Here is a 27,379-nt window from a genome sequence, read left to right on the forward strand (position 1 = left end):
ATCAGGATTTAATTTTTCCTTATTGATTTTTTTATAACGTAACATGAATTTAACAGAAGACAATATATAGTTTATTACAAAATATTACGGCCTTTAAAGAATTCCATAGGAGGTAACATTCTTTTTTTCTTTTTTTTTAATGCAAACAACTATTTTGCAGAGAATGAGGATGTGACATTATTGTGTTTTCTTTGAACAAAAGAATTTTTTAAATAATATTACTGATAAATAAATGGTCTAAAGCCATTGATTACACCGAAGCAGTAAATGTATCATACATCTTATGTGAACTGGCTTTAGTGCAATCCTTATCTGATCATTATTTGTTCTCCAAGAACAAATAAACTCAGTGGCCAATACCCAACAAAACCAACATGGCAGTGTCTGATACACCAGCTGAGATGTTGATAGTTTAGCCAGGTAACATTTTATTTGATGGCAAATTAATTGCTATAATTTTTGCTGGTGTTTTTTGGGGTGGGAGAGGGTGGTTAGGTTTGGAGGGAGTTGTTTTTTTGGGGGGAGAGGGGTGTTTCTTGCATTTTGTACTTTATTGCCTACTACATCAACTGAGCAAATGATGAACATGAAATTAGAAATAAGAAATTGTTTCCTCATGGGTAATGTGCTATAAGTTGAGTTTATTAAAAGAAATGAGACTAAGCTATATACGTATAGCTATAGATACACACACACACAGGGCCAATGTTCTTCAGGTCCTTGTTATTTAACAATAATTCCATTCTTTATGTGTTTAGAGGTTTTTAATCAGAAAAGTGGTTTAGATAAAGCTAAGATTAAATTGTAGGTGTGATTGTTCAGCATTTATGCTGAGAACAAGGAGGATGCAAACAAAAACTCATTGTTTTTGACTGGACAAATCTCCCCAGGTAACCCCTCCTCAATGTACATGTTCAGTATTCCAGAATGAATTGAATGACTGAAGCTGATTCAGACCTAAATAACACACTGACAACGCCTACTTGTAAAGGCACAGTTTAGCAGTGAAGTTGCTTCCTTCCCCACAAGAATTATTTCACAGAAAGATTAAGCTTGATCATTTCCTTGATGTTCATGTAGTTATTACTGTTTGTGTGTGTCTATCACACTAACCTTGATATTTTATATGTTTATTAAATCACAAAAACCTGATCGCAGGCTGGTTTATATGCACCCATCCAATATGGATAGGTGTTGCTTTACAGCAACCTGTTCAAGTAAAACTTCCAATAGAATTGCACCAGACAAGCTCACATGGGTCTCCAGAGGGAGCAGAGAAAAGAAACACTTCTGTGCACTATCTGCAAACCTAGAACTCAACAGCTTTTTGGCAGCCAATTTGTTTCAAGTGTTTTGTTTCAGGAAACCTGTATTTTTCTTTGTATGTTTCATAGATTTACAACTGGTTCTGACAGCTGTTGATTCTGTTAAATGAATACATTATTAAAAAATCCTCTAACATCCCCAAACTGAGAAATATACATTTTAATGTCATTTAAATTGTGAACTTGTAAGAATGTGCAAATGAAACCTGTGTGAATACTAACCCAGTTACTCTGGATTTAAAGCCCAGCTTCATTTTTACAGTACGGGGCAAAGGAGACTGCAACTGACTGCATATTTTGCTTATATTTCCTTTGTTTCAATCAAGTATAGATAGAGATATTTAAAACAGGAAAGCAAAATCAACAATCTCAAGAAGTAAAAATAAATGAGTGCTAATACTTTGAAAAAGAAAATACTCCAATTATTGACGTATTTCCAAGTAATTCCATTGTATGTCATATATGCAATCTTTGTGTATTTTGGGGGCAGAGGGTTTGGAGAGGGTTGGGAGGGTGAAGGAGAAAATCAGTTACATGAAATGAGGCGGGAAAGAGGTGGATATATTAATTTTGCCTTAGATCAAAGGAAAACAAGAATGGACTCTGTGGCATATTGAACATTTTTCCACCGCTGTCATTCACACTAGGCCATCTAAGTTTTATAAAATTCCCCGGACCAGCTGCATATTAAGCTTGCTGTGTACAGCTTTATTATAGAGTGGTAGTATGGGAACATTAATATTCCTGTGTTGCCTCTGACAGGACATTTACATGCGCCCATCTGAGCTCACACCTGAGAGCTGCTCCAAGGTACAGTAACTGTGCTCCTATTGTAAAGGCAAATGAAGAACACAAATTCCCTGCTGGGATCCGAGCTGCCCTCACCACACCCCACACCTCAAACCTTTCCCTTGCCAACTTAACTCAATGCCATCTCAGAATGACGAATGAGCTGAGGCACCGGCACCAAGTTACTAACCCTCTAAGAACAGCAAAAGCCTCTCTGAAATATTTTTAAAATGCACAGTGAGTGCCACTGGCCAGTAAACGTTGGGAAACGAACTCCAGGGAGCCCAATACAGAATACATTGCATACTAACACTGATTAAAAATACAGGATGATGTTTATAAGGCTTCAAAATGGGTTTGGCATAAAGCAGACTGGCTTTAATAATGAAGGTACTTTTAATTTCAGATTTGCATTTGGTCTCTGTATGTTAAAAGCTGCAGTTTTAGGCCCTGCTCCTCCATGTGTAGCTTTATGCATGTGAGTCCATACTTCAATCAGACGACTCACCGTGCATAAAATTAACACCAATACTTGCAGAATCGAACCTTAAAGGCCAAGTTACGTTTAGTAGGAATTCATTTTGTGATTGAAAACAATTCTGGCAGCAACAATATGGTTTGTGGATAAATTGATTAGCCTATTGTTTTTAAAGCAATGTAGTAAATCACAACGATAAATTTACTGAAATGGACCACAATGGGCCCAAATCTGCTCCCAATCAGGTCCAATGTCTGTGCATATTCAGATTAAATATGCTTATTTCCCCTGGGGGGAAAAGCACTGAATTTTATGACCATGTTACAAATAACAATACGGGTCTTAATCTATTAAATTATATGATCTGGACATATTTTATGAACTTCAGCAGTACCCCTCAAATTGATACACACAATAAAAACCTCCTAGATGGAAGACTGTATTGAAAATGTGCACCAAGTTAAAAAATAAAAATCCCTTGTAATAACAACACTGCTGGCATAGCCATGACCCAAATGAAATCTGAACAAGCAGAAAGGTACTAAAGATCCTTAGTGATTAGATCCCATGCTAAAAAAGTGGCAATGTGCCAAGCAATGTCCAGCTTGATGTTAAATGCCTTTTATTGCACAAAGCTGGTACTACTGCATATAAAAGCAGGCTGGAGATCGGGGTGAATTTTGTCAAAAATTTTCTTTATATAATAAACGGTGCAAGCAGACAAACAAATGGAGATTGAATTCCCACTGCCTGACAGTCTCTCAAGTCTCCTTAATTATCTTTATTACTTGAATTGAATAAGAAGGGAATTCAAGTTCTCAGGGCTGCATGTACAGAAGCGTGTAATGCTTAAAGATTTCCTTCTCTTTTAAATTTACATTACAAAATTATGGAAATCTTTAGGAGAGAATCTACTTCTCGCCTGTAATCTAATGTTAAGGTCTTTTACTTATCACTTTCTCACCCTCACCACCCAGCTCCCATATTTCAGTCTTTATTGTTCAGTCTGGCTACATAGGGCGTACATTTATTAAGTATGTTATTTTCAAAGCTTGTAGTGTTTAATGTTAATCTGCACCTTTTTCATATCTATGCTAAATTTAATGCTTGCTAGACTGGCTCTTCAACCACAAATATTTTGTATCCAGCTGTATTTCAGTCCATGGTGAGCTTCACAATTAAATGTCACATAGAAGAAAGAATGCAAAATTTCTAGTCCTCTAAACGAAAAGATATGATTTGCAGGAGACAAGAAATGGGACAATTTAAGGAATTATAACACTTTTGATGCCTCCCTGGAATAATCATGCTGAATCGGAAGGAAACTTTCAACACTCTGCTTCTGTTCTTGAAATGAACACATATCTGTAACAGCAGAGAATAGAAAAACTAACTCAATCTCCACCTCATACAAGGGATGATCTTGATATCACATGGATGCTTCTTCAAAACTGCTATTTACAAAAAGGCAACAAGGAAAATGCACAAACAGTTGAATCTTTTATGTGTCACTGAAAGAGCAACATTTGAACAAGTTTTGGATCACCTATGTTTTTAACATTTTTTTCCCTCCTAGAAGTAAATTTCTCAGCCATACAGGCAACTGTGTTTAATTAAGCTTTCAAAAGTCCTCTGACAATGCCAACAATTGAAAGACACTTCTGCAGCTCAATCATGCAATCATTGTGACAGTTCTATTTACAATTTGTCTTAAAGAGACTTTCTCTGACATTGTACTTTGACAAAACATCCAAGCTGCCAGTTCACAACCTTTCTCTGTCTTATTTACAAATACAGTTTGTATGCAGGACTGAGAATCTCATGATCATGAGTCTTTGGATAGTGCCCTCACAAATTTTCCATCTTGTAACTATTTTGTCCGGCCCACTAATATCTGCTATGAAGCTTTGTATTGAACAATTGCAGTTAGAATTTTAGCCATTTTCATGAATGTAAGCTTCATCTGACTCATTGTTTAGATGCAATGCTAACTATTCAGTTGATCAGTCAATGATTTTTATCTAGAACAAAATAAAATAATAAGGAAATGCAATTTACTCATCACAGAATTACAATAGTAATTGCTAATACTGTACCAAGAGAATTTCTGTGGCATATAGACAAGTCAAAGAAATTCTATTCTGAGAATTCTAATCGTTAAATGTACTTGGTCCATCAGTTAGTATAACACTAGCTTCATTTTCTTACATTTGTTTTCCTTATGTTGGATTTGTATCTAACTGGCGATTGGAGAACAGATGCAGGCACTCAAAGTGAACCTCTTCCTCTCTTTCCCCATTTGCACATACAGTATATAAAGCTGTGCAATCGTAATTATAAATGAGAATATATGTAACATTCTAATGAGATAAATATGAAATGTAGTAGTAGTTAAAATGCCTTCCCCCCCCCAAAAAAAATAATCTTTCATTAATCTATACAACTTTATATATTCAACAAGCATCAAACCCTAACACCAATGGACTATAAATATTTCTTTTCCCTTTTCAATAAGTGAACAGCAGTTTTACATTCACCGATATCTTGGTACTTCAGTTAATATTTTCCTCCACTGTAAAATAAGAGACTGGATAACTAAACCCCTGCCGCAGCACTCACTGCAAATCACAGACTGCTGGTATCCGGTGGTGAGTGTTTGACATACATATTGATGAAAGCTGCCTCATTGGACCCACACAACATATCCTATTAATTTTCATTAAATTTATGACATTTCTGCCATAGCACTGGATTGTCACTCAAAATTTTATATCAAGCCTAAGAAAGAGAGATACACACACATACATAGAACAGCTGTGTATGGATGTGTGTATTTATATTTTATGTACATGTATGCATATTGTAGATGTACACACATACTATTGTAAGCATTCCTTTATCTGGAAAATGGTTAGGGTGAAGAGAGGCCTAGAGACAGTTAAAGTATACATCATTTCACTGTACATCTGAGTTACTGCCTTTCTTGTATTTGGGTGCACTGATCCCTAAGCATTACTTATCTTAGGAAGATGGTCTTTTATTATAATGCACCAAATTATTGACTGCAGAATGACACACAAAGCAGGTTCTGTAAATATATCTAACTTAGAACACTACAGTAACCTCTTTCTGAAGAATATTTAATTGGCTGCATTTTTACATTGTTATTAAATATATTTTCTGGACATTTATCATGAAGAATTGGTTCATTTGGCCCTGTACATTTGTCCTTATTTTTTAAATTACATATTCCCATATCTTTTGCATTCTTATGATTATTGTTTCCTTTCTACTCTTGCAAAGGAACGCAGATATAAAATATTGGAATTAATAACTGCCATTCTGAGATTCACTTCAGGGACCCCCAAAATACGTGAACTCTACAACTTATTCAATAACCCTGACTGTTAATTTCACTGTTGGACACTGGGAATTCAATGGTGTGATAATTCCAGCTATTGACATATTACTTTGTGATATGACAAAACTGTCTCTTGCTTAACTAATTCCAGTGTAGAAACATTATATTAAACAAAAATTACAGGAACAGTGTAAGAGCTCATAATTATCCGTGCATGAAAGCTTTACCTCACCTGAGTCACATCACTTGTGCACCCACTGGAGAGCTTGTATATATTTTTCCTCTGAAAACAATTAGAAGCCGGTCTTACATTCCTTGCATACCCAAAACTCCCATTGATTCCTGCTGGAGCTTTGAATGTGCAAGAAATATAGACAGTATTGAACTTCTAGTATGTATCAGTTTAAACATAATTGCACAGAAATCTCTCTGCACAGGAGACATGAAAATAACTGGAGCTGGGTCTTGCGGACCTTACATACAAGAATAATCTTTACTTCTGTGAGTAGTCCTATTGACTTTCATGGAATTACTTTTCTGAGTAAAGACTATCTGCATAAGTATGGATTATGTGCATGTGAAAGGGTTTGCAGGATCAGGTCCCTAGTTTTTTTTTTTTGTCTGTTGTATATTGTACAAACCCTGAATTCAGTCCTTAACTTACTGAACCATTTAGGAGAACAAGAGACAGTTAAAAACATATTATTCTTCTAATTAGCAACACTATTACATCCTTCAGGGCCAAATTCTGTCCACTTAACTCATGCTAGGAGTCTAATTAATGGTAACCACCCTACTTATATGAGTAAAGCAGGCAGGCTTTGGCTCACATGGCTCAACAACTGTAACAGTAGAATTCTAAACTAAAGCAAAGAATTCTAAACTCCTCAGTGTGGTTGTATCTTAGACTGAATGGCCTATTTGAGACCATGGCAAGAAGTGTGGTTTTAATTCTTGCCTGACAGATACTGTGTTTTGTCTTTTAAACAGAGCAGTTCAATATGTAAATACGATGTTACATCACACAAGTGTTACTCCATATTTGGTGATTTAGCATGGCTTCAGATCTCTGAAGACTACAAATCCCTTCCGCTAGGCTCTTGCTTCATTAATCATGCCCTACACTTCTGTTTATTTTCCTTCAAATCACAGACAGCACATGGAAATGGTCACTGCCATATACTACTCTGGAAAAAAACTCTTTAACCTACATGTCACAGAAGTTGAATGTGCTGGAAAATTTAAGCCATCTTTCAAAATGCAGCTTGCCAGTAACTTGACTCTGTGTGTGTGTGTGTGTGTGTATGTGTCTCTCTCTCTCTATATATATATATGTGTGTGTGCTATTACTGCAAAGCTTTCAAAAAACATAAATGCCACATTTGATTTTAATGATTGGTTGGAGGAAAAAAATATCACATTGAATCCCGATGTGCCTACTGACCTATTATGGTTGAACTGTGTGGCCATGGTAAGTCAAAGACAAGATCCAGTATATCATGTGATTACATACAGTACTTTTGCTAACACTGAACTACCCTTTAGGCTATTAAAATGGAGGTATAAGTGATGTCTTATCCTCACTGATGTTTCCATAAAACTGGATCAGGCATTGATTGATTTTAATATGCTACATATTTATAATTATGTTTTAAGCATAATTTAACGTGATTTTCAATACCAAACAATGGGTGGTGTTCATATTTGCTATAATGATTTTAGAAACTAACTATGCCTTGTTAGCCTTCCAGTATTTCTCTGATTTTCTTTTTCATATTAAGTTCAATTATTTTAACCTCAGCCACTGAGACATTCACATGTTTAGGGTCTTTCCAATTAAAAATGTATCATAGGGAATGACAATATTTACTTTTTTAAATTACATTTTTATATTGTTTCTTGTGCAAAACAGAATTCGGTCTTGGACACTTGTACGGGTGACATGTGGTTGTGTAAACCGCAAACAAAATCAAGATACATCTGTCAAAACCACATCAGAGACAAGAGAGAGCACAGAGAAGCATTTATCATTTGGCTGAGGAGGCAGGCTGCAGACAGCGGCCTTTCCTGTCAAACCAACCTTTTGAAATTTCCAACATGCCCTTAAACTTTTCAAATAAGCATGTCTGTGCGCTTCAGCAACTGCCCTCTCTACTCTGGCCTGGCCAGTCGAAAATGGCATCTTAAAGTCAAGGTCGGTGGTGTCACTTTGCCATAGGGCTGTGTTTAATTACAGTCCACATGCTGACAGCCAATATGGATCCAAGGCTAGCTGATGCTTAGTTAACTCTTTCACTCCTGAGTTAACAAAAGACTGTAAAGCTAGTTCCTGTATAACACAGCAGGGTGTAAAATATACATATACGGAATTAAGATAGGCAACACACTAGGAGACAGCTTCTATACTATATACAATTAAGAAAACAGAATCCCAGCAAACCCTGTTGAAAATACACACTAGCGTTGCATGGGCCTGTTGATGCTAAAACTACTCAGCCACTTGGAAATATTTTTTGTGTACTTAATATGAACTGAGATGCAGGGTATTTAACATGTTGGCTGTCATGGTGAATAGAATGGAAAAACAGACACAGCACTTCACAACTGTGAGCATTATTACTACAGTTTGACTGAACATGGAAATAAACTTGTAAATGCTTCTCCTTGCTTCAATTTACCTGCTACATGTTCCTGTTTAGGGCAGATTCCTCGAGATGACGTTGATAAACAATCGTCATCCTCTGGTGTGACCTGGATGCCAACCTCCACAGGATTGGATGCTTTTTTCAGCTCACTTGGTGAGGGTGAAGGTGGCTTATCCACAGCCTTCTCTAAGCAGAGACTGCCATTGCATTGTTTCCGTTTGTGCTCAATAAAAATAAGAATGTCCCCCAACGGGAAGTTCATCTGACACTGGCCACAAGTAAGGAGGTCATGATCCCCTTCTGGAGCTCCCAACGTGCCATGCTCTGGTTCATCATCGGTAAGAATGGCTTCAAGAGGTTCAGCTGCAGTTTAAGAAACAAAAGGAGAATCATTAGAGCTCTTGTGAAAAGAAGGGGAAGGCGGGGAGAGAGAAAATCATGTTGTTGAGCCCCCTGTTCATGGATGCCATCCCATGTTTGGAATAATTATAGGATGAAAAAATTAAACCTGCACTACATGAACAGATAGCACGTTATCAGTCCAGCAAGAAGCAAATGTAGTTATCAGTGTTGATAGGGAATATATTTTGAGAAAGCAGCTGTAATATGTAGAACTGTCGGAATGGAACCTGCAATCTTATCTATATTCCTGGATTTAGACAAAGTTCTAATTTGAAGGAACGTTTTAATAGTAAAAATTAAAATAACAGCTGTGAAAAAAATTATTGTGAGACAATTGTGGTATCATGAAGAGAAGCCAATACTGTTCTTTGTTGCCAGAGGTTTTATTTATGTTTATTTATGACTGAAGCTTTACGTGTGTGTATGTATGTGTGTGCGTGCATGCATGCGCACATGTGTAATATATGACGTGGTCATGGAATAGCTATATATCAATGAACAAATCATACATTTTGAAATGTTGAACTGTGAGTTAGGTATATGTGTGTGTGTGTGTGTGTGTGCATGCAAATATATGAACATACACATTAAAAGCCACATCAGTCATGCATGCACACACACACCCAAACAGAGGCTACATAGACTGTACTATGTGTGTATGTACGTGTGATTATATACGTATATTATATATTCTGTTTAAAAATTGAAAACGTGAAGTAATCGTGGGGAAAAAGACAGAATTAATAAATAAGGAAGCTAAATAGCTAGACTTTTCCGATACCTCCCAGAAATTAAAGAAATATCAAATTCACTGGCATTCCACTTAGACACATTAACTAAACAGGATATTTTTGCATAATTAAGAAAATAAGCCAATTGGGTTTTTTTGTTTTGCTTTTTTCATTCTGAAGAAAGGAATGCCTAAATTATTCTAAATATGTTAGCAATTGTGGTCTTCATCATATATAAATCAGTACGGTCAACAGAATACCACATTTCATAACAAAGGTGAAAAGACCTTTCTTTAAACTTGAAATACCTTGCCTAATGTTGTCAAAGTTGATTAATTTTCTGAATGAGCTCCAAAAAGCTTCATTATGAGACTATTTCTACACACATAGTCGTCAGTGGATTGTATAACAAGGCAGACATGCCTTTCTTTTCTGTTTGCTTTTTTTCACTTTGTACTGAAATATCTTGGCAATATGTATGCAGTATTCATCACTATAACCTTGCAAGAAAAAAAAACTGTTGGTATTTCTCTCCTTATACAACATAATACATATACTAACAACAACCACCAAAATGAGCTGACACTACAAAACATAAAATACCTCAAAACGTTGCCAGTTAATCAAAGTGAGACCCAATACAACTCTTAAACAGTTAATCAGTCTGACCTTCTTTAGCAAGCTGCCAATTTCACATTTAATGAACTTAAAGCCACAGAGAATCAAAAAATAGATTTTAATTTGACTGCAGAATATTGGAACAGATTTTGATAAAGTGCAAAAATCTACTGAACTCAGGTTAAATTTATTTCAACCCTACCTAGGCTGAATATTGAGGAGGAAGATCTGGAGTAGCTCCCAGTTGTGCTGTGTAAAATAGTATTGAAAGAGCACCTTACCGTACCTTAGCTCCAAGTAGGACACACTGATACATTCCATAATTTCTTGCCTCTAGTGCTACTCCTAATTTAACATAAGGTCAACTACAGGAATATGAAGGTTATATTCATATTAATAAAAACAATCTCTTAATCATTTGGGTTTTCTTCTAAACTTACTGACCAAAAGATAATACATAACATGCATTTACACTTTTCTTGAATAGAAAAAGAAACAGGAATGTTTCTGAAATGTCTATGTCATTTTCTCAAGTAACAAACTTTGCATTTGCACAAAGTGAGTAACTGAATATGGAAGTCATTCCATCAGCTCCTTTCTACAAAAAAAGGTACTTTTGTGTTAAGCAATAATTGTAACTTTTAGTTTATTGACTCAAAGTAGCAAAATATTTTTAAAAATTGATATTCTCCTTGTAACTGTTTTGACTGGAACTTTTTGCACAATAATTACTCAATTGTAATCTTTATTCCTTGGCCTGATTTTTTTCTGAAATTGTCAATATTACTCAGCAATGAAAGAGAATATTGTGTTCAGATACCAGACAGTTAAAAATAATGCTAAACAAAAATAGATTTTGCTAAAAACTGTCCTGACTGGGCTGATTTACAATCAAAACCAGGAAATGAACTGGTAATTCAGAGGTTGCTGATTACAACTCCACATTTCACCTAATTAATTTTATAGGAGGCAAAGTTCTCGAAAATAACAAGATGATCAAATGTACAGATATAAAACCTGTAACCTCAACATTTTCTATGCTCTTAAGGTAAATTATTGCTAATTAACAAGAATTATATACTAATGTATGAAATACCTCTGGCACCGTGTTCATTACAAAACATTTGGCTCCTGATGCTTTGAGAGACAGAAAAATGTGTTTTTATTATTTCTGCTGGTTTAAAAAAAAACAACCTTGCCACTGATTTTCAGTATACATCTTTTTAATTTTGGGGCAATCAAAAGCTCCTTTCTGGGTATCTAATCAGTCGTCTATATTTTTAATGGAAATTGCCCTTCCATAAACATGTATTTCTACAAAAACAACGAGGAGTCTGGTGACACCTTAAAGACTAACAGATTTATTTGGGCATAAGCTTTTGTGGGTAAAAAACCCACTTCTTCAGATGCATGTATTTCTAGCCTCTCTCTCCCCCTTCCCCTATTTCCCTCCAACATCCACCAAAATAACACCATCTTCTATATCAAGTTAAATGGATTTTTGTCTCAAAAAAAGTGTGAAGGGCGCAATGGAAGAAAAAGCACCAGTTCTGTGTTAGGGGGCTGGGGGAGAAAAGTATCACTATGGATTCAGCAAGACAGAGACCTCTAAATACCCCAGCAGCAGACAGGGCTGTGTCCAGCTGAGAAGACAAAAAGGAAAATCAGGGGAGAAATTGTGATTGTCTAGTCCAAGTTTGCCTTCAAGTGTGGGATTGTCTTACAGTCTAAGGGAACAAATGATGGCTAATAATGTGAGCTGTGGCTGGTGTTTTAAAACAGCCAGAAAGCGGGAGCGCAGTGAGGGAAGGAAGGCAAGAAAAAGAGGGGAGAGCGAACTTGGAAAGGACTGAGCAGGCGGCACAATGGGAGCAGCGTGGATCGGAAGCCTACTGCAAACACGTGCGAGCCAGCAAGGTGCCTGCTCCCCTTTCGGCTGGGGCCGAGCTGAGCTCGGCTCCCACTTCTCCACACCAACCCCTCTGCTCACGAGGATTGTCTTTGCCTCGGATGGACCCGTAGCGAGAGTTTAAACGATCCGATCCCCTTTACTAGGGGTGGAAGGAGAAACAAAAGCAGATGTGTCCAGTAAACAAAACAAGCACAAAGTCACCGAGAAGGTGCCACTCGGCTCCGTCAGAGCCCCTTGGCTTCCCCTTCGAAATTGTGGTTCAAGTTTTTTTTTTTTTTGCGGGGGGAGGGGAGGGCGTTTGCTTTCCATGTGCCACAGCCTCGTGCAAAGCTAAGACTAGACGGAAGGAATCCCAGCCAGCCCCGCGCCGCCTGGAAAGGCTCCCAAGCCCCTCTGTGACCCCCACGGTTTGATCGGCCGTCGGGTCAGTGGGGGGGAATGAAGGGCCAACTTGCTAGTCCTCGCGATCCTCAGAAATCGTTTGCTGCTCTGAACGGACGGGGACGGCGTTAAAACAAACATTACAGGGAGAAACTGGGTCTTTTTTCCAGTGTGGAGTCTACGGGCTGCGTTCCTGTTTCCTTACCAACCATAAAACAAGCAAAATTAAGAACAAAGAAAGGGGGAGGGGGAAGAAAGGGGAAAAGGGGGGGAAGGAAGAAAGAAAGAAAGAAAACCCGCCCTCCCTCCTTCCTAAACGAAAATGCCGAGAATTAAAGACGTGGTGAAACTGATCAGGTTCAAGTTCGTTGGGCTTTTTTTGATCTTGTTCTGCCTCCTAGCGACAGAAACTCACATGCAAACCTATCCTTAACCAGTTTTTTAAATCCAACTCCAACACATCTCGCCCCCCCCCCGCCCCCAAGCCCTCCAGATCTACAGGGAGAAATATACCAAATGGCAATTACAGTGCCAGCAAAAAATAATAATTTAAATATCTATCTGTACATTACATACGGAATTGCCAAGTCAGGGGGAACCCAGCACGGCTGGGGAAGGATTTGGAGATGTAAATCTAATCTTTCAATTATTCTGTGACAAGTGAGCTAACACGGGTGCACACAAACCCTAAGGATGAATGCACTCTGGTATATGTTTTTTTAAAGTAACATAGGTTACTACTGTCGGCACCAGTTTCTGCAGCTCGCGGAAGACTGGGGCGGAGGGGGGTGGGTTCCTGCAACATGTTCTGGAACAGATAGCACCTCCAGAAATGTGACAGTTATGTTGCAATATATAAACGTTTGGCATTTCAAAAAGTCCTTAGAACTGGCAGCAAATGACTCAAACAATAAGGGGTGGAGGGAAGAAAACCGTAAGGTGTCTTACTTTAAGGAAAACTTTGCGAATGCCAATGTTTTGGCTTCCCCTGCCTTTATGGGAGCTGTTTTATCCAAAGCGTTAACATTCTCCAGCGGACTATGTGCAAATCTTGTTCCAAATATCTATGCATCTGAGTGGGGAAATTGCACTGAAAACTTTTACGGGGGGGGAGGGAGCGGTTGATTGCAGACAGCGAAATTGCACTGAAGCAGACGGTCCCTGAGAGGGAAGGAAAACACCTGGAATACTGGGGGAAATAAAATACAAACGTGCATCTTTTTGCTTTCCCACCGCCCAAAAAATAAAATATTTTCTCTTTTCTTCCCTCCCACCCGCTCTCTTTTGTTGTGTATGCAGCAATCTTGCTTACCTTGCATCCAGCTTGTGTTTTGTTGCGGGGGGCGGGAGTGGAAGAGGGGGAGGATTTTTGTGACGAATAGTATTTTTTTAAAATGTCCCCGGGAGTGTATTTTTTTTAAAATTTGATCGTGACAGTGACGATAGTTGGTTGGGTTTGGGGGTTTGTTTTGTCTCTCTGTGTGCGTGTATGTGTGTGTGCTTTGCTTGGGTTTGCTCTTGTCTCTGCTTGTTGGCAGGAGGCTCCCCGCACACGCGGTGCTTGTAAACATTCAGACACGAGATTTTTCCCAATCAAAATCCACTTCCACTTTTTTTGAAAATCTTCCAAAAAATAGTAAGCGAGAGAGGAGGGAATTCCTCTCGCTCGCTCGCTCTGTTCCGTGCAGCCGAGCCAAGCAGCCCAAGTTTGCAGGCAGGAGTTGGGGGGAGAGGGAGGAGGGGAGGAGTGGGGGGAAGGCTGGCATGAGTCGGTTGGCTGGGGGAAGGTCCGATTGTGGCGGAGCCCCGGGGAAAGCCAACGATGGCTCCGGACAACACAAGCAGCCGCTGCTGCCCCTTTTGCCCTTTTGCCGCGAAGGGAAAAGAGGCGCGGGAGAGAGCGGGACAAACACCCGGCGTCTGGAAGCGGAAACAAAAGGGGGGGCATTGCCCTGCCCCCCACCCCTGGTACGCAACAAGGTTTCGCTGGGGAGACATGGGGATCTGGCTAAAACCACTCGCCCCTAGATTTTTCTTCTCACTCCACTTGACCATAATCTCTTGTCTCTCTGTGCGTCCAATGTCCAGTCTGTCTCTCCTGCGGGGATTTCTTTGCCCCCCCACCCCCCCCGCAAGAACACGTTCTGCACCTCGCTGCAAACTGGAAGTGTTGCTGTTTTCCCAAGTCAGAATGGCACAATTAAAAAAAATAAAATCAAAGCGGGGAGGGGGGTTTGAAAAAGAAAAAAAGGAAGAGAGAGCTAGAGTGAGAGAGAAGCGGGCATGCTCCAGGAGCAAAGCAAAGAAAAGTGATCGAGCTCATTTAATTAGAGACGAAGAGGGGGGAAAATTTCGAGCCAAGGTTTAGTGCATTTCCACCCCTCTCGCCCGCTTTCTCCGCTTCTCCGAAATAAAATAACCCGCGCGAAGGAGGCATGAAATAAACGCACGTTGCTCTTTGGGTTACTTACGCGAAAATTCCCGCTTGCTTAAGTGCTGGGGTTTGCCTTGCTTGCGGCGAGACATGGTGGGTTGGTGGCTGCGGTGGCTTGTGAGCCGCTCGGTTCACATCGGGAGAGCCGGGTGAGAAAGGAAGGAGACTCCAGAGAAAATATCTTCATCAATGTCTTTTGACATCCAAAATAAATTAGAAATAATACAAAGATGGCGCAGGGAAGATGAATTGTGGGATAGCAGTCATGGCTTTTTTTTTTTTTTTTTTTTTTGGTGCAAGAAAAAGAGAGAGAGGGAGAGAGAGAAGAAGGAGAGAGAGAGAGATGAAAAAAATGGCAAAACCCCCCTGACTGCAAGTTCAAGTGCGGCGTGACGTTCCTGCGAACTTGAACGTCAGGCAGCTGGACTGGACAGAGACATACAAAACATGGGCAGGCAGCTGGAGAGAGGGGGAGGAGGGAAAGAGGAAGGCAACACCAATGGACACTCATCAGGGCTGGACATGAAAAAGAGACCAGGACAAGCCAATGGACAGTGATCGCAGGGGGGAGCGGGAGGGGGGAGAGGGAGGGGGGAGCACTAGACACCAGGCGCACGGTGCTTCGCGGAGTAGGGGGGTTGGGGTGGAGGGGAAAGGAGCCGGGCACGCAGTGCTGAAGTGGCCGCAGAGGAGTAAGTGCAGAAGGCAAACGCACGAGTGGCCAGGAGGGGAGCGGGAATAATAAATAAATAAATGCAAACAGCGGCGCGCACACACAGACGCTGAAAAAAGCAGAGAGGATCGCCCAAGTGAAATGCGATGGGATGCTCCCAGGAGGGGGAGGCTAGGCAGGTATCTGGGAGCCCACCCAACAGGCAAAGCCAGGCAATTAAAAACTTTACATTGCATTGCCCCGAGACGCAGTGACAGTCCCTGGCAGGCAGCACAAAGGCCGAGAGTGGGCAAGGGGGTCGCAGGAGAAAAGTTCTGCACTTGGAGCAGCGAGGGGAGAGGCGGCCAGGAGCAGCCTCCTTGCTTTGAGCTTGGAGAGGGGAGCACGGAGAAGAGTTTCATAGTCCAGGAGAAAAGAGGCGGAGGGTGAGGAGCTGCAGGAGCAGAGAAGGCAAAAGGGAGGCGGTGGCACTTCATACCCCCCGTCCAATCACTAAAAAAAATGAAAGTAGCCCAGGCAGCCTGCAAAGCCAAGCCGGGCTCTGAGCTGTAACGAGCAGGGACTGGGTCTGATAAAACTAAAAAAACGGGAGCGCAGCAAGCAATGCGCGGGGCACAAAACCCAGCCACGCTGCTGACAAGAAGCAGGGTGACCCAAGCCGAGCAAATGGTCAGAGGGGCGCAGAGAAGCGGCGGGAGTTGGGACTGAGGATGCGGCAGCCTGAGCAGCGTGGGTTGTAACTTACCGGGGACACACACACATTCCCCCACGCCGGGCTCGGGGCGGGAGCGGGTTGCAATAAGGATAGGCGGGAGAGGAGGAAGAGAGCGTTTGTGGCAATTCTTCCGCAGAACGGATATAAAGCGTGTGCAGTGGCGAGCCCGAGCTTTGAGCGCGCGCCCCAGCAGCCTCCCGCCAGGAGAACGCAGAGAGAGGGACAGACAGAAAAGGTGCAAAGGAGGGAAGAAGTGGATCTAGCACAGGAAGGGGAAAGAAGAAGCTTGCTGTGACTGTAAGAAATATTTTAACACGCAAAACTGTAATAATGACGTTACTCGGAGGTTGGGGGGGAGGGAATGGAAATCTTTCAGTTTGTTCACAGAGCCAGTAGGGAATGCAAGTGGTCGGAGCTGTCGCTGAATTCTCAGCTGCTTCCGATCGGAAGGCTCTTTTTGTGTGCGTGTAAATGTGTGATCAGTGCACGCGCTGGGTTATAAACGCCCTTTGGGGAGAGTCTGTGGAGAAATTAGAGGAGACCTGTTGGAAACGAGACCCTATCTCTTTAATGGAGAAACACACAAACACACACACGCTGCTGTTGTCACAGGTCTGTTTAATTCTGATGTGGGATACTTTCAGTTTCACGTCAATGGTACAGCAATAGTACCCCCTACAATCTGAAGTTTAATCTCAAACATCCCTTAAAGCCTCAACTTCCTCCAGCATTGCTGCTGCGCCCCCGGCTGTCTAGCCCAGGCGAGGAGTGAGGGAAAGTGAGGCAGGTAGGAAGTGTGTGCCAGGCGGCTTCAAGGGGGACTGATCAAGAGCTGCAGGTGAATCCATCTAACTACTTAGCGGTGATCTCTCTCCTGTCATGAAGCGCAATAGCTTCCCCCTCAAGCACTAGATCTGTTTTATTAATATACTTTCCCCATCACAGCCTAGAGGTGTCGGTTATGCACGTTAACCTGCTTTTGTTTTTTTAAACACACACACTTTACCACAGTTTTATGGTCCAACTTCATTTTATAACTGTCCACAGCGAGAGAGAGTCAACTGCTAATCGTGCTTTCACGCCCTTGCTTTTCCCCGTAAAGTTTTAACCCTATTTAAATGAGTGTGCTCCTACAACGTGCAGTGGAGTGAGTGCTTCTGAACGGGAAAAGGAGAGGTTGATGCTCAGCACTATGAGGGTGTGTCGCTCCCCCCCCCGCCCCTGTGTAAAAAATAAAATGAATCCCCAAAGCCTGTGAAGACGCGGGATTCATTTGCAGTAAGGCTCTGTAACCACGTACCTGACACGATTTCCTCTTTTTCGTGGGCTCTTCAGAGCAGGTCAGCATCTGTCTTACGCCACGGGTTTTGTCTGGCTCTTATTTAAACAGACTCCTCCGAGCTATTTTTTTCCCCTTAGGAGGCAGAAAGTAAACACCTATTCTGTGTGAGGATTTTTTAAAATAAAAATAATTTCGGGTGATAATAGCAAACTGCCTCATTCTTTGGGTGTCACACTGCATTACAGGTACCTCTGTATCTAAACATACGTTCCTTTACAGAACGTATATAAATAGGCGCGTGTGTACTTGTGGCTACATATGTGATTTGATTTATATATAATAGCGTGTATAAAGCTTTTCAAGGTGGCTGCAGTGTAAAAAGTAATGACTTTATTACCCCTGAAAGGTTCTGTGGTTCATACTTAACAGTCTTCTGAATTACAATTCATTACGCAGTTGTGCGCTCTCTGAAGCCAACCTAACATCCGAATACCTATCTGTGGTTATTTCCAATAAATAACCGGCAACATTTTATTGATTTTCTTTTTAAAATCATAGGAAATTAAGCACTTAGTTACATCTAGATCTGTTTTATTGTTGCACTAGGCTTTAGATTTCAGAGGTGACTTCCTAAACCACATCTTAAAGCATACATTAAAAAGCCAATTTTACAGATGCTTTTGTGAGTGGCAGCTAGACAGTTTCCACCATTAGCATATACTTGATTCCAGCATCATAAAATCCTCGATTTAAATGGAAAGTCTTTCACCTAAAACAATATTTCATCTTGTCTGGATTATAATTAATATTGGCATTTTATCACAATTGCGCTTCTCTCCCTCTCTTTTCTCCCCATCACTTCGCATTGCCATGTGATTTCAACAAGGTAAACTCAAGAAAGAAAAGGAGCCAGGAGACTTTTTTTAATATTATATCACCGCAGATTAACGATGCAGGCGGATTTGGGGGGATAGGAGGAGTGAAAGCGGTAGTTTAACTAGAACACGTGGGTACAACCTAAGTATTACAATCCTTGATGTGACGCTTGATGGGTAATAAATTATGACAATGTTAAAAATATTTTCTGGCAGTCCAGTTAACTGCGTTTGGGGTTGCAAAGCCTTTACTGATTCCATTTATGCCTAGTAATTATGGTCCATGGGCTCTCCCTAAACCCTTTGGTGTAATGTGTGTAAACTCTTAGCTAATAGACCTTTTTTGAACGCAAGGACTTTTCTCAGCACTTCCTGCAATATATATTCTGTCTCTGATGGCTGTATTTAATGGCCAAGTCCTGGTTTATGCTTTATAACGTGTTGACAAGTTTTCTAACAGACTTTCTGAAATAACGCACATATATTCAGGTCGGTTAGAAACTCCACAGTATTTTGAGAGTCGAGTAGATCTATATCCTAATGCACTGAGAGAGAGTGTAAATCATAGAGGATTTCATAGCCCTTTCAGTAGTTTTCTGTATGAAGTATGAGCAGCGTGGCCTCCAGACGTAACCTTTTAGAAAAAAAGACAGTGCTTTTATTTTATGGTGTAAAGTGCTTTTAGCTTCAGGGCTCTGAACGTGAATGTGGTCAACAAACAGCTCCAGCAAGGGATCTTAATACAGCCACAGCTCTAGTGCTGGGGAATTGTCTGGTGATTGGGATTCAGGCTGGAAAGGGTTAAAGGTCCATCTCGATGGAAATGACAAGATTAAAATACACTAGGCACTGTCTGCCTTTAGAGCCAACACCTTTATTGACTTAAAATACATAAATAAACACATATAATCTGTTCCTGCCTATTGAATCTGGACACCAGACTTTTCTGGTATCTGTAATCCCTTTTCAAAGGTGCATCGCCACCATCTACATGTGACCTACTTACTCTGTGATCTTAACCTGGTCCTGAGACACTATTAAAATTCCAAGAACAAAACAACCCCCGCCTCCCCATCCCACCACCACAAAATCCAATGTCACAATCACTTAAGGGACTCACACTTAAACCCTACAAAAGCAAAGCTGTTCACACTCAGAGTTTAAATGCCAAATGGACACAGGGGATCTAACCTCAAATATAGTGTCTAACCCTATTTTAGGTGGGTTTGCCTCTGATAAAGACCTGAGGATATCTCCAAGGGGGAGGGGGGAAGTGTCTTTGGTAATGCTGTGTAGTTGTCATACCAATGAAGTTTCATTGAACGGAACTGAAACATTGAAATCCCACCCTTAATTCACCCCACTGACTGTGCCCATGTTTCTGCATCAAATGGTAGTAAGGTCACCCACATACCCTAAAAGCTCAGAAACCTGGGCCAGGACATGAAAGGCAGTTTTACTCAGATGGTCCTGGTTCCTGCAAGGTGCTGAGCACTGGCTGCAATGCTTCAAACCATCTCAATGCATGCTTAACTTAGAGAGACAAGGTGAGTGAGATAATATCTTGTATTGGACCAGTCTGTTGCTGAGCAAGAGAAGCTGGTCCAATAAAAGATATTGCCTCATCTACCTTGTTCCTCTAATATCCTGGGATCCACAGGACTACAACTATACTACTTAACTTTAAGCAGGTAATAGTCCCATGGTGGTTAGGTTGACCTCATTGGGACTGTCCATGTGATTAACAAAGATAAGTGTGTGCTTAAATGCTTTGCAGGATCAGGCCACCCTGCAGAACTGAGCCCATAGACACATTTACTCATCTTTGTCTATTTAGGGACTCATTTTAGGACTTCCAGTGAAGTCAGTGGAAAAACCTCCCTTCAACAAAACCATGCCCTATTTTAATTAATGGTAGGGGGTATATAATGTAGCTGTGTTTGTTTTATGATATACATTAGAAAGGAGATGGGAGCAAAGACATTGTACCCTATCTATAGCTCCTTTGCACCCTCTGCGATGTTATTATTATGTGCAATATCTAATCAGCATTTTGAAAGTGTCTATCACCATAGCATCTGGGTACTTCTAAAGCATTTTAGCCTTTTCTGCACCTATTGTTAAGACAATAGTGAGCCAGTTAACAAATGAAGCAAGTGAACATGGTACTTTTACAACTGTTAAAAATGCTAAGGTGATCCTTGCATTAGAAATGCTGAGAGATTAGAGAGGGGCAAAAACCAGGCAGTGAGACCCCTTCTCCTTATTGTTTTATGTTATAATTTTGTATAATGTTGTAATCCAGGGCTAATCAAGAAAGGGAGCATCATCTGTGAAGCAGTGGAGAGGGCACTGTCCCTGGGAGTCAGGAATTCTGACTTCTGTTGCTGGTTCTGCTGCTGACTTGCTGTCCAGTCTCAGTTGGGGTCTCTGGGTGCTATAATTAATAATAATGCTTATTCTACAAAATACTTATTAAATAAGTAGTACTTATTTTTACTATTAAAACACACACACATGCACACCCCTTCTTTTAAGAACTTAGTCTATGGTTCTGATTTCCCAACTTCTTGCCTACAGGCACAAGGCTCTCATGCGCACCGCACTCTGCCCAGATGGCACATGTTGCAGGATCAGGGCCTAGAGATGGGAAGGAATACAGTACAGTTAATAAACCATGGTCTTAATCCTATTTTCTTTGTACCCATTAACTGAATGGGAGACTGGGATGCACAGTGAGTGCAGCAGCAGCAGACCCCAAAGTCCTGTGCAAATGTTATTGTTTTTAGGTTTCACCTGAATGACTACGACCTATACATGGTATGAGACACTTCTGCTGACGACATATTACGTCATTAGGATCAAACACAATGTCAAGGGAGCTATTACAAAATGGCACCAAGCTCTCCTTGCGTTCAGCAGGAGTTTTGCATACACAGACATAACCCATTATATAACAGGATACGATAAAAGCTATTTGCCTGGGCCTTGTTGATCTGCGGGTGAATCAGGCCAGCTGAAATACTTACAGTACAAAACGAAGTCTCAGCGAAGTCAATAGAATTGTAAATTCTAGAAATATTATTAATACCCTCCTTCCACAGTAAGAAACACTGATACATTGTTTTACAATAAAATTACAATTGTTATCTCTGGATCCTGCAAAAGCTTCCTACCAGGCATAGCATGCAGTAGTAAGCATTTGCAAGATCACAAGCTCATGTCCTAATTGTTAGGCTGTAAATTCCTCAAGCACCCAGGACCCAGGGTGAAATCCTGGCTCCAGTGGGGTCAGGATTTCAGCCTGTGTTCCTATTTGTACAGCATCTAGCACAATGGAGCCCTGATCTTGATCCTCTGGGTGCTATTGAAAAATTAATGTGAAATAGCACTAATAAAGTTAATAATAAATCAGTCTTTCAAAATTACATAACTTTGCTTTAAAACTTAAAAAACCCCGTGGGTGTGGGTGTATGTACACACACGTGCAGGGGAGGCACCAATGATGGTAAAGACAGAAGAAATGGTATTCAAATTTCTTTTTTATCAAACATTTGGTTTTATCTACAGCATGATTTTATTCTATGCTACCCCAGCCCCAAAAGATAAAATTCAGATATTTATAAATCTTTTGTATAAAAGATGTTTTTAAATATTTTAAAATCATATGCACTCTGACATTTTGTATACCAGCTTTCAACCCAACATTATTTAAAACAAATGGGAGTTTAAAACCTCTTAAAATTTGGGTTTATAATAGAAATGCTGACAGACTCTTAATCATAGCACCACTGCCAGCTACTGTCATAATGAAATAGCTGAGTTTTCATTACTATAGAAGCACAATAGTTAAGGTCTGTCAGTGTTTCTATTATAACCCCCAACTTTAAGAGGTTATATCTTGGCAATTTAAATTGTAGCGAGCTGAAACTTGGGACACAGACTGTCAGACCATATGTGAAATTGTTTTACAAATAATTTGGCTAATCAGTTTTTTTGGTTTACAGAGCATCACAAAATGATTTGTAATAGTTTCAGACACTTTTTTTTCTTTTACCCACATCTAGGCTATGCATTTGTTTTCTAACAGAAACTTCATAGGCAGTTACAACTTTGCTTGGAATGGGACTTTTTGTTATGATGAAAATTTGTACTGGCCTCAGAGTATAGGTATATGTTAAAACTGTGACACCATCAAAGGGGTTATTGTGAATGCATACGTGCATTTATACATTCAGATGTACATACAGAAGGAGGGAATGAATGTGAAAGAGAAATCTTAGTTATATCTATCACAAAAGAGAGACTTCTAAGCATGCTGGATAAAGAATGTAAGTGGCTTGGATAAGAGGAAATGAAATCTCATAAAACTTATCCACTTTGTACATCAATTACATTGTGCTATATTCCAAGGATAGCATCCCTCAGACCAATTTATAACATAGTGCCAAAGAGGGCAGGTGCTCACTGAGCCAACAATCTGAAATATATTTCTGGCATAATACAATACTGTGAGTAGGTCAACTTGATCATCTATACATATGGCAAGGATAGTGAGGACCAGGGATCTATTCCAGACAGCACTGGTCACTTTGTTTATCTGTGTTAACAATTTCCCAGAATCTTTTGGTCTTCTTGTATTTCCTGAACATGTGGAAGTAAGTCCCAAATATACCCTGGCATTAGGGAAATCATCATGTGCGGAGCCCAATACTTTTTGGGCATTTTGAAACATTTTTGCAATGGTTGAGGTATTTGATTTTGAACACTGCGTATATACATAACTTGTACTGCTTTTTGTTATAAGGAGTTTTTCTATGCATTACTCACAGTAATATTTTTATTTTTCATTTATAAACCTTTGTCTCCTAGGGTGATTTTTATCTTGGTAATTTCAAATCACATCAAGCTTAAACTCTACATACAGATGGCTAGTTTTGGTGAAGATTTTTTTTTTAAAAATCCTGTGATAAACCCAGCTGACGAAACTACATATGGACAAGGGCTGCCAGACCAAGATAAGATTTTTTGGAAAGATGAGCTGCAAGAATTTAACAACAACATCCAGGAGTGGCGCCAGGGTTTTTGGCGCTCTAGGCAGGCGTCCTTCCGTGCTCCCGGTCGACAGCAATTCTGCGGCGGGGGGGTCCTTCCGCGCTCCTGGTCTTCGGGGCACTTCAGCGGCAGGTCCTGGAGCGAGTGAAGGACCCGCCGCAGAATTGCCGCCAAAGACATGGAGCACGGAAGGACCCCCCACCGCCAAATTGCCGCCGAGGGCCGCAAAATGCCTCCCTCCCAAATCCTGGTTTCCTAGGCTACCGTCTAGGTTGCCTAAATGGAAGCGCCGGCCCTGACAACATCCAGTTCCAGGGCCAGACCATGCAGCCCTTCAATGCACAGATCCTCTATTGGAGATTCCCCAAACAATTACAAAATATGGGCCTAACCCTGCAGTCCTGACTGAGGAACATTCCCATAGATTTCAGTGGGAGTTTTGCTCCCAGGTCAAGAGTCAGACTGTAGGTTTGGGTTCTACATTTGTAGCATTTAAAATATATACATAATTCTAAAACTAAATATTACAAAGTCAGTTCCCCCTTTGCTTATCTGCCAAGACGTGTGATCGGGATGATGGGCCTCTTGTACATTGTTCTTGACCTGCTCGTGCAACTCCACTTGACATCAGCTCCAGTGCTGATCAGGAATAGTATACAGCCCTATCTTTTTGCCTTGCAATACTGATGATAAGAACTACTAAGAGCTTGGTCCTGAAGTCATTGTGCACTCAGGCCCCAATTCAGCCGCGTACCTAAGCACATACCTAACACGGAGAATGGCTAATGTACGCAAGTATTTTTCTCTATTAGGGTTCTGACGTTAGCTGCTAAATGGGAGGATTTTCCTAAGTAGCACACAGTATAGCTAGCACAATTATTACCAACTACTACAAAGAAATCTTGCCCAGGATAACAGCAAAACCAGAACCATGTAACAGGTACACAAACTGTAAACTGCACCCAAAGTGGGAACAAACAGTAGGTCAACTTGTCTTTAAATGTGCAGTGGGTCACCAATCTGACAGCACTGATGATCCTTAAGCCTGGCACACCTTGTAACTTTAAGAACAGACAGTAGCAGCAGTAGAAATCCAACAGTACCTAACATTTGACTCCCACATTTCACACATAGGAATTCTGGTAAAAACTAGACTTTATTTAATGGTCCCAATAACATGGTCTGGGTCAGTGTGACAAAGGTAAGCCCCAATCACATAGAAGGGGTGAGTAACCACTGATTACAATGGTTATACCATTACACCTACTGCTCCACATATACACTTACTCCTGCTAGAGCATAATAGTAAATCCAAAGGCCAAAGATGGCTAGCACAATGGAATAGCATGTGGAACCATTGGCACTGGTTCTGACATCCCCACTCTCCAACTCCAACATGCCCTCCTTTCCCTATTTCAGAGGATAGAAGGTAGCAGAGTTGGGTCAACACTGAGCAAGACCTGAGTCCCCAGTAAAACATGTGGTGCTATTACTGATCCACTGGATTAATTATCTGTTCACCAGAAGTTCTGTATGAATTGGCTATTCCTAACCACAAGGAGTAGCCCTGCCTATGACAACACATGCTCGGGCATGTGGGGGTTGAGAAATAACTAGTTCCTGGAGGGAAATAGCGAACTCTGTACTAGTTAGGAGTAAGAAGAGGAGGAACTGATTTTCAACTATTTTGTTTTAAAATATAAATTCATCTGTATCCTCTTCTGCACTAAGAAGCTGGATCTTAAACAGCTTTTTTCAAACACTCTTGTAGGGTGACAAAAATCATTCAGTGATCCCAAGCTCCAAATGCAAGTTTCAGCAAACAAAAGCCAAAAAGTTCCTCAGCACCACAGGGTGTGGATGCCATCTTGTGACCTGTAGAGCCCAGGTCTGGGATGGGGGTGGGGCTCCCTGTGTGTCCTTGCACAGCTATGTTTGGGTGGCAGGCCAGGGCAAAAGTGTGGTAGGAAAGGATTCCTTCTTCCAGTAAACCTTATGGATATACCTGTGTGGAGGCCGTCTACTTGGGCTTGGTACAGCATGACAAGTGTTTTGGCCTTGACCCAGAAAAAACACTTAAGCATGTGCTTATCTTAATGCACAAAAGCAGTACTTACATACTTAAAATTAAGCATGTGTTGGATTGGGGCCTTAGCTCTACTTTAATATGCCTTTATTAACCTGATTTTTAAAGCTGAGTGTTTCAATGATTTAAAATAACATTGTGTTGAAATGTAGAACACAAATGGCCAGGCTATATATGATTTTTTAAAGTGTTAATCTTTAAGGCCACGGTTAGTTTATAGAGTGGTAGAAGAGAAACACACACATTTCTCAGGGTTTAAAATATATTGTGCCAAGATCTAGACTGAAATGAGAGAATTAGTTATAGCTATGAGTTGAGACCTTTCTTCTGAATTAAAAAAAGTTTGAAAAAGTAGCTGCAAAGATATTATTAGTACTATATAATATTTTTCTGTGTAATATTAACGTCAGCTGTTTTTATGTACAAAGTTGCATATGAAATAATAGAATGCTTGCAATAATAATTTTAATGTGCCTTTCTATAGTCAGAATAAAATATAGATATATAGCCTAATGTTGCACAGAACGATGTGGCAGCAAAGTATAATATGATTGGTGGTGAATAATGTTATAAGAGCATCTTTTCTTGATCAGTTTGGACAGTTATGTCACCATTTCTTATTCATAGTACATATAATTTTTACAATATAGACAAATTCTGACTGCAGTGAAAAGGGTGTGTCAGCCATTAGTGTGAATAAGATTGTATTTGGTTCAAATAATACAAAAGTTTACTGCATAATATTATACAGAAAGCTCACGTACAGTGAGAATAATATGGTTAACAGTGTTACATGCGAACTGTTGTTCTGAGAGTAACTGTATTCTAGCATTTAAGAAGGCAATGTCAATTAAAAAAATTATATTTAGTGTAGTTTTTGTAAAGTTTAGATTTCATCATATTAGAAGAAATAAATTCACAGTTAAGGCTGTCACTCTAGCTTTACCTGGCAGCACTGTATGTAGGTATTGCAGCTTATATATCAGCACATACATACCATATTGAGGGGTGTTATAGAAAAACCTAAGAGAAATATAGAATATATACCAATTTTTACCCTGTGTCTTTAGACATAACTCCTCACTGAAATCAGGGAGGAGTTCAGTCTTAAAATGAATGGCACATATGGCCCAGTAAAATCACCAATCCAGTACTGTAAAAGCCCCTTGAAAAAGAGAATAAAAACTGCACCTTAGCACAAGAAGGTGAGGTGAGTTAAAGACCTAATGGCCGTGTAATTAATCTATCATCCAGAACTAAAAATGTTGGAACATATGCAGCAATGGATGTTCTTTCTACAAAGAAGGCCAAAAGTGTCTGAGAAAAAGTGTATCTGAGTCAGCCTTAGTACTCAGAGCAAATAAAAATGAACCTATTCTCTATTGAGACCGAATTCGCTTTTATATGCAAAGTTGTACTGCATATTTGTACCATTTCTTATGAGTGGGACCAAAACATATGTATGTACCATGGCACTATACTTTAAGTGTCTATTGAATGCGTTTTCCATTCTCCAAGGATTGCCTCCTCCTTAGATTCATACATTCAACGAATAAGGCGAGGCTAATTATTTTCCCCTCAAATGACAAGTGCTTTTCTGCAACAATTTTCATAGCA

At 40.3% G+C, this 27,379-nt stretch overlaps 1 protein-coding gene and 2 long non-coding RNA genes across 7 annotated transcripts in view; 1 reads left to right on the forward strand and 2 right to left on the reverse strand.

Annotated features, from left to right (window-relative positions):
- BCL11A (BCL11 transcription factor A) overlaps nt 1-15,509 on the reverse strand; it is a 101,116-nt gene extending 85,607 nt beyond the window's left edge. For 2 of the 5 annotated variants that reach the window (XM_032766745.2, XM_032766743.2), the window contains exons 1-2: nt 15,114-15,479; nt 8,632-8,961 (exon numbers count right to left, since the gene is read on the reverse strand). In XM_032766745.2, the coding sequence (XP_032622636.1) occupies nt 8,632-8,961; nt 15,114-15,168 (385 nt within the window). In that variant the 5' untranslated portion in view covers nt 15,169-15,479. Of the gene's footprint in view, nt 1-8,631; nt 8,962-15,113 lie in introns of all 5 variants that reach the window. The other 3 variants (XM_032766747.2, XM_032766748.2, XM_032766744.2) reach the window with 2 other exon arrangements.
- Nucleotides 15,510-15,963: 454 nt separating this feature from the next.
- The window catches only part of LOC142046618 (uncharacterized), a 59,041-nt gene continuing 47,625 nt past the window's right edge, over nt 15,964-27,379 (forward strand). The window contains exon 1 of the long non-coding RNA XR_012655636.1: nt 15,964-16,761. This is a non-coding gene — a long non-coding RNA (uncharacterized LOC142046618). The remainder of the gene's footprint in view (nt 16,762-27,379) is intronic.
- The window catches only part of LOC142046617 (uncharacterized), a 45,654-nt gene continuing 34,879 nt past the window's right edge, over nt 16,605-27,379 (reverse strand). The window contains exon 3 of the long non-coding RNA XR_012655634.1: nt 16,605-21,058. This is a non-coding gene — a long non-coding RNA (uncharacterized LOC142046617). The remainder of the gene's footprint in view (nt 21,059-27,379) is intronic.

Source organism: Chelonoidis abingdonii, chromosome 3, assembly GCF_003597395.2.
Source record: "Chelonoidis abingdonii isolate Lonesome George chromosome 3, CheloAbing_2.0, whole genome shotgun sequence".
In the NCBI taxonomy this organism is placed as follows: domain Eukaryota; kingdom Metazoa; phylum Chordata; order Testudines; family Testudinidae; genus Chelonoidis; species Chelonoidis abingdonii.